At 41.5% G+C, this 15,360-nt stretch overlaps 1 protein-coding gene across 3 annotated transcripts; it reads right to left on the bottom strand.

Annotated features, from left to right (window-relative positions):
• Positions 1 to 118: 118 nt before the first annotated feature.
• plekho2 (pleckstrin homology domain containing, family O member 2) lies at positions 119 to 13,841 on the bottom strand. Of its 3 annotated transcripts, XM_034560452.1 has the most exons (7): positions 13,607 to 13,841; positions 6,768 to 6,917; positions 6,421 to 6,543; positions 4,519 to 4,623; positions 4,324 to 4,422; positions 3,029 to 3,340; positions 119 to 2,923 (listed from the first exon to the last, which is right to left on the bottom strand). In XM_034560452.1, exons 1-7 carry the CDS (start codon positions 13,613 to 13,615, stop codon positions 1,571 to 1,573), a joined length of 2,151 nt encoding a protein of 716 aa, XP_034416343.1. In that variant the 5' UTR covers positions 13,616 to 13,841; the 3' UTR covers positions 119 to 1,570. The 3 variants fall into 3 exon arrangements, with proteins under 3 accessions (XP_034416343.1, XP_034416353.1, XP_034416362.1); XM_034560462.1 differs by lacking the exon at positions 4,324 to 4,422 and having other exon boundaries at positions 13,607 to 13,834; XM_034560471.1 differs by lacking the exons at positions 6,421 to 6,543; positions 6,768 to 6,917; positions 13,607 to 13,841 and adding an exon at positions 4,763 to 6,411.
• Between the last annotated feature and the right edge of the window lie 1,519 nt (positions 13,842 to 15,360).

The following is a 15,360-nucleotide window of genomic DNA, read 5'->3' as shown; positions in this document are numbered from 1 at the left end:
GCTAAAGCATTGTTTCAACATCACGTAAATAACTATTTAAGTGGGCAGACATTTTGAAAACAGATCTTTCTGAAGGGAAACCACAAAGTAAATCAGAATAGATTAAAGACACACAGCATAAATGGATAGTTTCCCTTTCTTTATTTGGGCAATAGTAAATTGTATCAAAATAGTACAATAGCTAAGGTTAGAACATTTTCTTGCATACTCTGAAAGGCATGACATATTTGAAATAGTCTTAAACACTACCATCACATCTTTCTATTATCAAATAATTGGACACAAATAGGGGGAATGCTCATTCATGATTCAAATGAATGTGAAAATAAACTGTAACGGGTTAGTGAGAGCCAAAGTGGCTGCTCCAAGCTCTTTGTTTGGTGTTATGTGCAATATCAGTATGGAAACATTATCAATAATAAAACTGGAATCAGTTTGGATTACCAGTACTTAATTTTGCTTTAATCACATGATTAGGCTGAAAATATTAATTCCAGAAAACTCCTGAGCTAGGTTGGTACATCTTTCCTCATGTAACAATGAACAGCACATGCTGTAATTAAAGCATTATGTATGTACAATATGAATCCCTAATAAACTGCCAGCATAAACATGGTATCTGAAAATAGGAGAAAAAGCCTATTTAATCCACAAAGAAGAGTAAACTATTAAAACAATTGTGTAATTTCGTATTAACACTTTTTAGTACTTTTTTTTGTTTTTGCATGTTCACAATGTATTGACAGTGCTACTTTGTCATATTATTAATTCTCTAATTCATTTTCAAGTACTTGTTCTCGAAAATGTCAGATATTTCACATTAAAAGCAACAAATGATATGTACACAGTAGAGCGTCAAGCAGAGAAAGTTAAACTAGAAATAATTGCACTTAGTTAATTATGAGCGAACTGTTGCATGTGCAGATCAAAAATGAGTCATGCTCCCCAGGTTTCAGTCAATAGCGTGCTGCAAGAACAAGTCCTCGTCTCCACATGTTGATCGATGTCTCCGTTTAAAGTGCAGAACTTTTGTCTCCCCCGTCTGGTATCGAGAGAAATTACATAAACACCGTTGACGCTGCTTATGACTTAGGCTCTGCCTGGTGAGATCTCCGCATCTCTCCCGCCCCCAGGAGTGTTTGTCCTCTACGTTGAGGGCTTTCTATTTTTTTACTTTAATGTCGAGATGAATTGAAAAACGCCTATTTTACTATGTATGCAAAACAATTACAAGAAAATCAATTTCCTTATATTTTTATATCAAAATCCACTCAGCTTTTCCTTCTGTGAAACAAAAGTTGCATGTGCTTACATAAGCCACGAACGTCTCGGATGTTGCAGTTTACATTAGAGTGGACAAACACCCTGTTGAATCTATTTTTTTAGTTTTGGAAAGGCAATAACAAATCTCACTTCAGCCTTGTGCAAATCATACATTAGGCTATGTGGAGAAATCCAAAGCTCGACAGGCTTGCTGTGCCTATTAAAGGTTGCTAAGCTAAGAATGGACAATCCCTGTGCAGGAGAAGGGTTACGCGAATTGGTCAATTCAATCTGCTGTGACTGACATTCACCAGCTCTTCCTGTTGCTCAAGTTGTTTGCAATTTTCAGTTTTTTGACTTCTTTTAGGACATAGTCGGCCTTCTTCAGCTTCTCCATGGCTTTGGCCAGCAGATCCTCTGTCTTGCCCTCCCTGTCACCTTCCCCCTGCGCCTGGGACACTTTGCTCAGGAGCTCCCTCGTCTTCTCCATCTCAAGCGCCACTTCAGTCTCGAGTTTCATGACGACGTCACCACCGGCTACAGCGCTGGTATGCTGTCCCGCCTCAACACAGACTGAAGAGTCAGACAGCAGATCTCCAATGGAGGCTGATCTGGCCTTGGTTGAGGGCTTGAGAGGCGGAGTGGGCCCCGAGCGCCGACAGGGGAAGACCTTTGGTCTGACCTGAGGCTTGGGTGGGGCCTTTGTTGGCCTTGAACTAACGGGGATCTGAATGTCGCCCTCGCTGGTGTCAAACACATCTAGACCGGGGTGGCTTCCTCTCAACGCAGCCGTGGACACCGCCAGTGTGTCTTCGTTCCCAGAGCCCTCGCTGTCCACGTCTGAGTGCTGACCGCTGTCTACAGATTTCTCCTCCGTCTTCTTTTTCTTCTCCCCGGGCAAGTGACAGAGCAGCGGACTCAGGCTGAGGCTGTCGCTGACTGGGTCGTTCAAATAGACAAGTACCGAGCGGACTTCGCTCTTGGCTAGTGCCTCTTCTGCTCGAGGAGAACTGGCTGAGGTATCCAAGCCTGTTGGCAGTAACGCAGTAGGGTCCTGTCCCTCATAAATCTGCATTATAGTTGCATTATCGCCTGTGTCTTGTGTGTCGGGCTTAGCGGGTTTCTCAGGCTTTTTCTTGTGGAGCAGAAGAGGGCTGGGGCTACTCCCGAGTGTCTCTGTGGGTATTTGTGGCTCATTGTCGCATGCTTTGCTTTCGTCACTACCCATAGTCTCCTCTGATTCCCCTTCAGAAACCTGTCCTTCTGCGTCGGGACTCTCCTCTCCGACACTAGGTGGAGCTTCTTTCGATATCGACTGGTCTACCTCATCTGTTTCCTCAGTTGTTTCTGCTGCCTCCTCCTTACCGCCTTCTTCCTTCCCCATATTCTCGTCAGCCGTGCTTGGAGCCTCTTGGTCTGACTCCACAGCAGGATTGGAAGGTTTCTTCTCTTTGGATGGAGGGGTTGGAGGGTGGGAGTTTGGCCTGGACTGTGAGGCCTCTGCAAGGTTGCTTAAGGAGTCGCTGGAGCTGGGTTTGTTGGGAGGGGTTGGCGGTGGACCTGTTTTTTTCCTGGCATCGGGACTCTTCTCAACGTTCTCAACTTTGACCTCTTCTGTGGTGTCCTCAACATGTGAAGCACACGGCTTGGCTTCTTTAACCTTAAAAACATTAAATATCATTTTAGAGACCATTTTATGCAAACGGAAAGACATACTCAAATATTTCTGCATTGTATGATATAGGTTATATAGCACTATACAGACCTTTTTCACTGGGTCATCATCCTTGTCTGGTTGATCCTCAAGTGTTGAACAAGATTTTGACTCTTTGGTCGGGGGCATGGGAGGTTTGAAGACTTTTCTCTGGGGACTGACCTGTGGCTCAGTCGGAGCCTCCTCCTCAGCAGTCTGTTTCTCTGCAGATTCACTGGCATTGGACGGAGGAGTTGGGGCTTTGATTGCCTCTTTCAGGGTTTCAGTGCCATCAATAGGGGCATGATGGGTCCCATTAGGCATTATGGCATTCTCAAGATCGAGATCCAAACGCAAAATTCCATCAGATGACACATCAGCTACCTAGAGGGCAAAAATAGACATGTAATTGAATTCAAAGCCAATATACCATACATTTACAAATAAAAGCTCAACCAAAATAAGTGCTCGTTGGGAGTCATGTCATACTCACCAGTCTGCTGTTTTGGCTTTATAATTTTAACCAGAAGACTGTTTTCATTCACAAATTCACCTCTACATTTTTTCAGTGTTAAGCCGCTGTCATTGAAACTCGGCACTGGTATTTCATATTAGCAGCTCTCTTGTCCTTGTACATAGCCCCACCACTTCTGTATAGTGTTTTCTTCTATATATTTTTTTTCTTCTTTTTTTTCTTCTTCTTATTATAATGTTATTTCTGAAACGTTGACTCGTAGAGCCCTGCACAAGAGTTCCAATGTGTCTGGACTGTTGATCCAGGCACACATGGCAAATAAAAACTTTGAATTCTTGAATCCTTCATATTGAAATGGAGGGGATTATATACGCTCAGAAATCAGTACAAGTGATTTAATTAGCGATTAACAAAAATATTTCTGTTAAAAAGCAATGGAAATAATGTGTTTTATCAAGAATTGATCAAGACAACTGATACACATATAGTGTAGAGTTTGTGTTAACAGCAAACAGTAACAAAAGCAAATAAAAAGTAAAGCAGATCAGGACAGAAGGTTGATTTCCTAAAATGATGTAACAATCACTGTAATTAATATTAGGATTAAAGGAGTCTTTTTGGAACCCAAAATATTATACTTCACGTGAGCTTTGAAAATATCAACATAAACAATTTAAATGACGCTCTTATCCAGAGCTACTTACACACACTGAAATTCAAATCATATTCACTGTAGCGCCAGAGCTAACCATATAGGGACAGGGATGTGTACAGATTGTAAAGCCCTCTGAGGCAAATTTGTAATTTGTGATATTGGGCTATACAAAATAAACTAAATTGAATAGTGCCCTGTTACACACACACACAAAAGCACTCCCACATTCACACAAACCTCTTTCATGTGTATCCTGGTCGGTGGCCGCCGGTTCCGGTTCCCTTTGGGCCTCGTTCGAGTAACATGCTCTAAATTAATACTTTCATCAACTGTCACCTGTGAAAACATTACGCTTATTGTTTTGCATTTCTCAGCTCAGCGTGTGTAAAAACTCAGTGTCGATGTCATTGACTGACATTAAGAGATGCTTACCTCATCGAAGATTTTGTTCTTTGCTCGATTGATGCCATCAATCAGCGCTTTAATCCAGGCCTCCTTCTCCTCTGCCGTCTGAGCTTGGAACTTCACATCATGGACCTGTCCGTCACATAAAGCGGAGACAAGACCCGTGTCAGCTATACAGAATCAACATTTCAAAATAAGGTTGATGATCAAAGGTAAAACTTGTGCTGGTTGTGAGACACCCGTTCTGCTTTAAGAAAAATCTGTCTGGCACCATTCAGCCATTTAGAGCCCGGGTTGAGGAGGGTTACCCCGGAGAAACCAAGTGGCAGCCAAGTAGCTGTTCGCATCCCGATCAGGCCCTCTCACTTCATTCACGCTGACCCCAATAGACTACAGACTGCCGACGAATTCAGGAACTCTGAGTTTACCAAATAGGGTGTTGTTGTAAAATGTGGAATGATGGCAAAACAATCTTTTGTAACAATGTTTCCCTTTTTTTCTTTTTACTTCCCTATCTTCAGAAAATTGCAGCGACATTGCACACCAAAACAATGGGTTTAGTCTCAGCTATAATAAGGCTGGAAAGAAAAGAATACATGGTATCTACATTGCACGACTAAGGGTAAAAAAACTCCACAGGTTGTCTTTCATTTCTTTTCTATATCGGGGTTATTGGAATCTTATTTTTTTATCATCACATAACACCTAAATAATTCTACTACTATAAGCAAAACAACCCCACTACAAGTTGTAGAGCCACAGACAGAAAGTGGTGGTGTTTCAAAGAGCGTAAGCAGCAGTATGGCTCTGTTCACACTGAGTCCCCCCTCAGCCTGGTCACTGCGTACAGACTGGGGGGGAAAAGTGACACACATGCACAAGAGAGCCATACTGTGTGTTTGTGAAGTAAATGTAAACCTCACTCTCTCTGTCAAACACACACATACACATAAATGAGCTGTCCACAATGCAGCACCTCCCAGTGATGGAGTTGGAAAAGTCTTCACTCACTTCTTTTTACAGCGAAATTCACTACTTGTATGTTAGATTTTGTAATGGTGAATTTATTATTATAGGTTACTTTTTTTTGCAATTTGAAAAACCACAGGAAATAATGGAGAGAGAGAGATACAAAAAAGGTTCCGCGCTGAACTCAAACCAGGGACATTTTTGTGGTTGTGATTTTTGTTTGTACTTCCATATCTTCAGAATATTGCAGTGACAATGCACACCAAAACAATGGGTTTAGTCTCAGCTATAATAAGGCTGGAAAGAAAAGAATAAATAGTATCTGCATTGTACGACTAAGGGTAAAAAACACAGGTTGTCTTTTTATCATCACATAACACCTAAAGAATTTAGAATTTAGTCTTGGCTATAATAAACCTGGACCCTAATTTTCCATGTTTTTGTGTCAAACTGACTTATAGGGACTGCAGCTGACACCATCAATGTACGTCCAGTGAACGTACTTGTTTTTGCACAGTCAGACTGGTATTCATTATATGTGTTATGGAAAGAGTCTCGTTCTGAGGTTACGTATTGCTGTAAGATCTACAGCGGAAAACATGACATCCCTGTTGGAGAAACCCAGGCAGCTTCTTGCTTTGGAAAAACACTACAAAAAACATAGTTTAGTGGTATTTAAATGATTAAGAAAACAGTGGTTAAGGTGCATTTCCAGATTGATGAAACACTTTGCAGCGCTTTTTTAACCAAAGTGTTTGTATTGACTCATCAGTGCTGACAAAAGTGTTTCAGTCAAAAACATTCACTCATTTAGCCTGGTTTAGGTGTAAATATAAAATAGCTGTTTATTGTCTATTTTATGATTCTCTGTTCACCGTGAAGGCATGCAAGACATTTTTTTGTGTATCTCTTACCATTTACACCAAATTCTATTCTCACCCAAAGCATCTCCTAGCTCACCTTGTTTCCAGGCTTAGGTGATCGAATTAGTACCAGTCTGTGCTTCTTCTTAAAGGGGCTCTTTAATTCGTGACATTTATCATAGTTTTCCAGGTCCAGCCTCTCTAAGCAGTTCTGCCGGTTCTGCAACACAAGATTATGGGCAAATGAGTTCTTCCAATGACAGGATAAAGAGGACTGTTTTGCCTTAACAGTTGTGTGACCGGGAGCTTTCTGTGATTTAATAACAGCAGGATAGAGTATGACTTGTCTACAGTTACACGATTCAGTTCAGAAATATTGTTGCATATTTGTGAAAGTGCAGCATGAGGAGGAAGAAAAACCTTTCAGCAGAAATGGTAGCGTACCTCATTTTCATAGACCACAATCTCTGTCTTCTCCACATGGACGAATCGGTCCTTGTAGCTTGCCAACAGCCTGCCAGGGGCCTTCTTCACCCAGCCAGCCTTACCCAGGAACTTTGGCTCTTTACTCTGGGCTGGGTCCTCTTTTGCACCCTGCAATGATAAGAGGAAGGAAATCACACTCAGAACACACACAGCACAAATAGATATGCCTATGAAATGAAAAAAAGAACGAATATGAAGTTAATATGGCTATGACATGAATCACGATGAAAATAGATTAGCCAATAAATGTAATATCAATATGTAAATGAGTCAACTTAGTTTAATAAGTAAATAAATAAAAAAATTTCATTATATATTTCCCAGCTTTTGAAATTTCCATCTATTTTATTAAAGAGAATGGGAAACGTGGTTATCTCGTAGATTTTGACCCATGCGACAGGACAAGCTGGTTGGACCATCCAGCTGACATATTCAGGTACAGCCGCTAACTGAAAGTCCGACTGGCTGAAACAAACCTGTTTGAGCTTCAGGGCAAACATTTCATTTTGGGGCTCACATTGCCCCCCAAAAATTTCCGTAAAGGAATCAGATTAGAGAACCCCCATTAGAGAACATGCGCTGAAGCCTTTCAAAAGATGGGAAGCAAGCGATGGCTGTGTCACATCTGTTTACAAAATAGCCAGTAAACGGCAGTATCAGGTCATAGAATAATGAAGCAGCAGCAGATGCTGTAGGCGACACAAAACACACTCACTACTGCAACTGATAATGAAACTATGAGCAAATGATAAGGGACCTGAAACATTTTACATTCATAACTAAAGTGGCACAGATACAGTGCACGCTACTTACAAAAACAATGGCAGTGTGTTTTGGGTATGAAGTAGGGTACAAAAAAACACCTTTAAACACAGTCTAATTACAGAATAGAGTGTTGATAATATTCCCAGTTCAATTTAGCCACCATTGTCATCTATTGTAACTGATGGTGAATCCAAGCAGACTGCACTGTGGCCTCCAACCTCCATGAAATATGGACTGGTGTCTACATGTAGACTCGTGGGGTACGGGCCGTGTCAACCCAGAGGCTCCTCTTTTTTTTCATGCAGGTGTCTGAAGATATTCACAGCCTTTGTTTCTGTTGGAGAGACTTACACAGGATATCTATTTGTGTGTGTGTGGTGGTAGGAGGGGGGGATTAGAAACTGTTTTTCCACTTTCACTCTAACTGCGAATTTGTGTCTCAACGTACGGCAGTGCAGCTGCTGGAAAGAAAAGGAACGCCAGGCACGATGCAGAGACTGAGAGCTAGAAGAAAAAAAAGAAAGATAAGAAAATACTTTGCAGAACCACTTCAAAAATAGATAGAGTGCGAAGAGGAAACGCTTCGCCGCATGAAGACGACAAAGCGGCCTCGCTGTGCAGTCCAGAAAGGGGCACAGGGTGGCCTTGGCATGCCTCTGATGCGGGTGAACATGGTGACAAAATAACGATGGGACTGGATGGAAGACGTCAGCACTGCACTGATCAAACCCTTTGCATCAGAGCAGCAGTGGGCAGGGTTTCCATTACTCAGGCCTCAGCTGACTGTTATAGCTCCGCACTGCGATATAACACATAGTAGGTTCAGGGTCTCCAGTTTTGGACTAACACAGGAAGTTTGTTCTGCTCTGAGACACAGCATCTAACGAAAAAAAACTACTATTATCTATTATTCGCCCTATCTGCGGTGTGGTCAACCCGCCGACTGTCATCTTGCATTGTGCAGATTAAAAATAATACGCAGAAGTTATGAAGTTACAACATGCTAAAGTTAAGGTGCGACGAGCTGGGTCTCAAAAGAGGAAGAGAGAGCGGGGTGTTTTTTCGTGGAAGAGGCACACCTCAGCAGACATGTGTTTCAGATGAAGTATTAGGTCAGGGAGCATCTGGCACTCATTGATTTTCACGCTGACCTGCCCAACATGAAGTCACCACAAGCCTCACTGGAGCTCACACTTTAGCCCCGCTAACCCCTGGCAGCTCGGGCATATGGGGAAGACAGTGGAGCTGGACGAATACATTGTTATGCTGGTATGATTAACCCCTTATAAGGCTTAGATGAAACACAACTGGCCAATCGGTGAGGTCACCACTTCGGCCTGACAAAAGCTGCACTAACGAAAGCCTGTGAAAAAACAAACAATCAAGTTCTGATTCAGAATGTGTGACTTGGAATTGGTCAGATTAAAAAAGGCCCAACTCCACTGTGAAGATACACTTCCTGTGTTGTCCCAGCCAAATGTATTGCAATAAAAGACGGGAGTGTTTCCACGTGTAACTGCTGGCTGTCCACACCCTACAATAAGAATGTACTCGTTGCTCAGTGTTTCATTGGGATTCGAGCCAATCGCTGTGCACAACATGTGCATTCTAACACGCTTTCATATCAGAACTCTCCTGCTTACTTATATGTGTAAAGCTGCGACAATAAGGCCTCTGTTCTACATATCACACCACAGACCACAGGTGGTTCCAAAAGCTCTGATGTGTGTGCAGACACTCCGATAAACGCACCGACTGAAATAAAAATTCTGTTCTTTATTTTACTCTGACAAAGTATACTGTCGGTATGTATATCATTATAAATAAACATAAAAAAGACCCCCCAATGCTTCCTTTCGCTTATGATGCACTTATAGTGGTATTCTTTTAAACTAAAGTCAAAAGGGTCCTGGATTTACTCACTTATACTAACCAGACTGCAATCCTTGGACTCATCTTGAACTAAATAAAAAAGGGCAATGTGTTTCACATTATAGGCCCAATCAGTAACATCATCGGATGCTGGTGCAAGAATGTTTTCACAGATGAATTACTGAGGCAGGGAGGATATCTATTTTTATAATGCAGTCAAAGTGTGAACATTTATGCACACGAAGCACCCACGTTCTTCCTATCATAATGAAGTCTGACAACATAACCTCTGAACACTAATGGCTTCACAAGAACATTCATTCTGAAGTGACAAATATAAACAATGTGAAAATGACTACATTAAAAAATGCCTCTTATCCGCAAAAACAAAGGATAGTTTCCATAAGGGACACAATTAAAGATTATTTTGACTATTGATTGATCTCTCATTCTTTTTAACTATGACAAATGGAGCACAGCTCACTCTCAGTTAAACTAAACAATCATATCGTTGTGGTCAAACTTTAAAAGAACTGTTCTCCTTTGTGCCGTCAGTAGTCATTTAAGTAGCGTATCCACACATTGGAGACGCTATATATGTGTTGTATTTATCCTGTTGTTCATTTAACTAAGGTGTCATGCGTGAGTTTGTTAAGTTCTCCCAACAGATTAGTTTGACAGCTTCCTCAAACAACAGAGCCTAATCTGTCAAATGTAACTGTATTCATAAACATTTTCCAAAACCGGCCAATTACTCCATAACTCTGACTGAGGTAATCCACATAGAAGCTCCAAGATGGTGTAATGTTTTAAATCACAGCTATACCATTCGGGACCAAAATACGGCACCATAGTTGAAAAACACACCATTCTGACACCCTCATTTTGGGCTCTACGAAGGAGGGAAGGGCGTTTCTCCACTCCTTCTTCACAATTTGAAGAGGATTTATTAATCTATGAATCAAGAAACCAACCGACGGATTGCTCAATAGTGACAAGACTTATGATGTTTTTTTAACAGCACAATCTTTAACATCTGCTCCTCAGTGCACATCATTTTGGGTTCAGTGATAATAAATGCTTCTTACTGATACGAACTGATGAAGTCGTAGTTGTGTCCACAGGCTTATTACAACAACAGGGACTACAGAAGAAAGATGGTCTCTCTAATCCTGACATTGTTCGACAATAAACTCAATTTAACCGAGACTCAATGTTTCAATCTGAATTTCATGCCCATCCCAGCTGTGAAAAAGCTAAAACGGTCACCTGACATTGTCTATGTGGAGAGAAGAGCAGGACTTTTCTTCCAGAACACTGAAATCAGTCTTCCCCCTTTGCAACTCTGTATATTGTATATATATATAGCCGAGAACGCAGATGGACAGAGATCAGGCGGCACCCTCCGGTTCTGCCGAGACATGAGTTTATGGACTCAATCTCTAGTTTTAAGTCTTCTTCAATACAGCATGATGTTCATTTAGTAAATGATGGTCCATTTAGAGTCCAATAGACCATAAAGCAGGGTATGCTTTAGGGCGGGCCAACTGTAATTGACAGGTCGCTGCCGCTACCAGAGCCCCCCTTGTGCAATGAGGGAAAAAAATGTCTTCCAAAAGAACATTTCCCTCATCTTTTCGTCTTTTGAGGACTTTTTGTTGGTCAATTTGAAAACACACACATGCATTCACTATTGAGGAATAGTTTCTCTTTTCATAAAGGCACTTTCCCAGACATTGTCAGCAGCGGCCCAGTGAAATGATGCACACACACACGCATGCACACACACACACACACACGCACACACACACACACACATCCTTTGTGCAGCAGACGCCTGGATAACAGGGCGATGATGAGAGAGGGTTAATTGTTTTCTGCCTGACACATAATGTGGCAGTCTGTTTCCTCTTTGCTGAATGGGTCGGACAGACACGTCACACCATGCACTCTAGGTCAGTGGGATGGGGATAAATGGATGACTCATGGAGCGGAGACAAACGATCATCATGGAAGGGACACAGCGTTTTTTTAGGGGGTGAAAGATAAAGGAGATAAGGAAGAATGTGAAGTAGAGAGGAGGAAACCGGGAAATGACCAAATCTAAAGAAACAGAGAAAGAGCCCAACAGCTGTCAGTGGGGAAGTGGGCCAAGTAGTGGGTGTTGTTCATTCCTTCTAGTTATAAACTACAAGCACTTTCAGTTCAGCTTTAGACAATAGACTACAATATCCAAACAACAATGTAGGAAAAAACTATATCTGTTTTTCACAAGAGGTGTAAAAAGTTTTTTTTGACAACTTCATGTCACGGCGTGGCACTTCAGACTGGAGCACGTCATACGTCTGTATAACCTGCAAACACGGAAACAAGCTTCTTTCAACAAGCCGCTGGCCGTTTTTCAGACCTGTCATTCCTGAACAATGCCTGCCTACAAACTACCCGTGTGCACTCTATTTGCACCAATCTAAGTTCCCAAATTTCTTCACTTTTATACCAATTTTAACCACATTTTCTTGCAAAAACACATCTTAATGTCAGAGTGAAAGGCCTACTTCCGCATGATACATCAAGCCTCGTAGATTCCCATCAGCAGTGTTGAATGCTGACAGCCTTACATGTTCTACTGGATCCTTTTCAGTCAGTTTAAGTCCTATTAGACCTCGCTATTCTGCACTTTGGGAATCCCCAGCCTCACTGGACGTCATATTCTCACATCACAAAATGTCCATATATCGAGTTGCAAGGTTTTAAGTAAATTAATTCATCTCGTATTCAAATATCACGAATAATTTAAATCAAAAGTAGGTCCCACATTTCAGATAGCTGATGTGTTACATTACAATGTTATAATGATGTTCGCAGTTTATCTTTTTTAAATGTCAGCAAGTGTTCATGTGATCTAAGGGCTGACAGGTGGATGTGGGTTGAAAAGGAACTTGCGTCCCACCACCACCTGCTGCACAATACTCTACTCCATCATGCCATCCACATAACACATACTGAACTGATGAATGCAAAGTTAAACGGTTATGAAAGATGCAGCCTAAGATAGTGTAGCCTTAAAATGACTTCAACATCTAATTTTGGATTAAGTCACAGTCATAATTGTCTCACTGTGTTCATTACTTGTTGCCCACACACAGCATGAGGAAGAACTTTAATTGTGGCTGTTTCATGGTTTATAGCCTACTCTAAGAAGTAGGGAGAAGTAAAAGAAGAAAAAAAGAAAAGAGCTCTGCATTAACAGATTGTGGACTGTGGAAGGAAGGCAGCTTTGTGTGACAGTTGTTGATCAATGTTAAAATCAAAAGGCAGGGTACAGCGTGCAGGAAAGTGTCTGCAACATACTGTTGGTATACACATAGTAGGTCTCTGAACTTGACTTCCTTTTTTTCGAGCAAGTTGGCTTCCTCAATCTGTTTTGTGGCGAGTGGTTGATAAGAACAAGCCAAGCGTCCTTCGTAAATATGGCACATCGTAACGCACTTTGTAATTATGAAAGCATGAGAGGTTATGAAGCCTATGTTTACACTTTTACTACAGCCTATCATAGCAGATTCGGCAACGGTACACTCTGCCGTGTATATTCCATTTGTGAAATAACAGCTACACTTTAGATATGACCCCCGCCTTGCCACAATAAACCGTTATGGAGCGCATGCAACACGAAATGTTCTAATGCAATTCGCGAGATTGTAACAATGTACCGTCGGACACACTCCGAGGTCCGTTCTTACACATAACATGTGTACAGGTGGCGTCGCTTGAGTTTCTAATGGCCTGTGAGCAACACGTTGATTCAACAGATTGACAGGTGGGCAGGTGCTCTCGTGCCAAATCATGTTGACTTTAGTCGACAGGCAGCGGACAGTTTGGTAGCGCTGAGAATACCTCAAACTAACTTCTTTCTCTAATCGCTATTACATGTGTATCACGGAAATAGCCACCTAGTCTCCTTTAAAGGGCCCTAACTGCTCTCATATCTTGGTCGCGCCCTTGGCGAAGTAGACGTGTATATCGTCCCACGGAGAATGCATACTTCAGCGTTCACTTTCACTACAAAAGTCTCAGAAAATACAGCCCAACATTGGAAAGACGGTATAAAGTGCATCCAGAAGGCGAAGCAGCACACACGGGCGGACTGGAGTGATACTCACATCTTCCATGATAAAAAGGACCAAAATCCGTTATTTGAGTGTTCACTCGACGGTCGCCCTTATCCTCGCCAGAAACTGTTTACTTCTCCCCCGTTGGTCGGCAGCGGACACATTTCCAACAGCGGGTACAAACAAAGTGAAGAAAACAAGGAACCGTGCAGTATATGACACCAAGGGTCGCCTTACTCTTTTTTTTTTTTGTTCCTCTTTTGCTTTAGAGGAAGGAAAAAAAAAAAGTTCGAAGAAGAAAAAAAAAAACAGTTTGGTTTCCGGTTGAAGTCCCTTTTTTTTTTTACACTCTTCGAATCGAAAAAGTCCGTCGAGGAGGAGCAACGCGATCAGCTCCATCTGTGCATCCTTCTGACTCAAACTCCAGGCAGCCGAGACTGTTGCTGAGAGTTCAGGTCGGCCGACGCGCATTGCATCGAAGCCGTTTCCATTTCTTTTGACGGTCAGAAATGATCGACGAGCAGAAAAGAACACAGGCTGCAAATAACCGCAGCATCCTCTGAGATTTCTAGAAAGCGGTCCTTCTCTCATCAACAAGTTACTCTGGAGAAAAAAAACCTTTCTATCGTTAACCAAACTTCAGAAAGTTTTCCCCAGGATTGTTATTTGACTTGATGCTTTAGTACTTTTTTCCGCCTCTTTATAGATTTGTTTTAGGACATACTGGATGATGAACTTTATAGTGGCCTCTCACGTTACTACACTCAGCACTTCCTGGTGTGTGTGGCTGTTCCTATACCGGTTGGTATCTCAGAGACGAACCAAAAACTGCGGTCAAGCCAGCCTCCACTTCGAAAAACACAGTCAAGTCAGCCCGTACGGTTTTTTTTTCACGACACGTATATACTAGGCATTACGGTACGAGCGTGTACAAATTGACTTCAAAATAAGAGCAAACTTCCGGTGAACGTGATATGATGAAATACGCCTTTAAATACATATACAGTAATAGATTAAACTAATCATGAATTTTATGAATGATGAATATAAAACAATAGGAAGGTAACTCTTCCAATATTGGGACATTTTGATTTTGAATTTAAAAAATAAAAGATATAGAAAATCACATTCATGAGCAAATGTGTCTCTAATGTCAGACTAGATTTAGAAGGAAATGGTGCATAGTTAAAAACTAATGAACCATAGTTATGAACTCATTCCACTTCTAATGCATAGTAGACCATCTCAGGATGCCCCTCAGAGACAATCAGGACATTCTGATGTTTGATTTCAAGATGAGAGCCTGTCAAAATCTCCTTCCTGAGCTGACTTCAAATAAGTTCATGAGGCAATTTATGTCTAACTTTAGATAATATTAAAAAAAACAATGGCCCATAGTTATGAACTCATTCCACTTCTGATGCATAGTAGACCATCTCAGGATGCCCCTCATAGACAATCAGGACATTCTGATGTTTGATTTAAAAATGAAAGCACGTCAAAATCTCTTTTCTGAGCTGACTTCAAATCAGTTCACGAGGCAATTTATGTCTAACTTTAGATAATATTTAAAAAAGAATGACCCATAGTTATGAATTCATTCCACTTCTGATGCATAGTAGACCATCTCAGGATGCCCCTCAGAGACAATCAAGACAAGACATTCTGATGTTTCATTTCAAGATGAGAGCCCGTCAAAATCTCCATCCTGAGCTGACCTCAAATAAATTCACGAGGCAATTTATGTTGAATTTCAGATTAGATTAGAAAGAAAAAAGCATATTGTCACAAACTATTACCTTTTC

Source organism: Cyclopterus lumpus, chromosome 3 (assembly GCF_009769545.1).
Source record: "Cyclopterus lumpus isolate fCycLum1 chromosome 3, fCycLum1.pri, whole genome shotgun sequence".
Classification (NCBI taxonomy): Eukaryota; Metazoa; Chordata; class Actinopteri; order Perciformes; family Cyclopteridae; genus Cyclopterus; species Cyclopterus lumpus.
The sequence above is the reverse complement of the archived record's forward strand: the minus strand, read 5'-3'. Positions and strand labels throughout refer to the sequence as shown.

Bases quoted from the DNA above. Each gene is read 5' to 3' on its own strand.
- plekho2 (XM_034560452.1), bottom strand. The intron at 4,624-6,420 runs GTGAGCTAGGAG...TGTGACGGACAG, and splicing joins CACCTAAGCCTGGAAACAAG to GTCCATGATGTGAAGTTCCA. The intron at 3,341-4,323 runs GTTTGTGTGAAT...TTTGCCCTCTAG, and splicing joins CCAGGATACACATGAAAGAG to GTAGCTGATGTGTCATCTGA.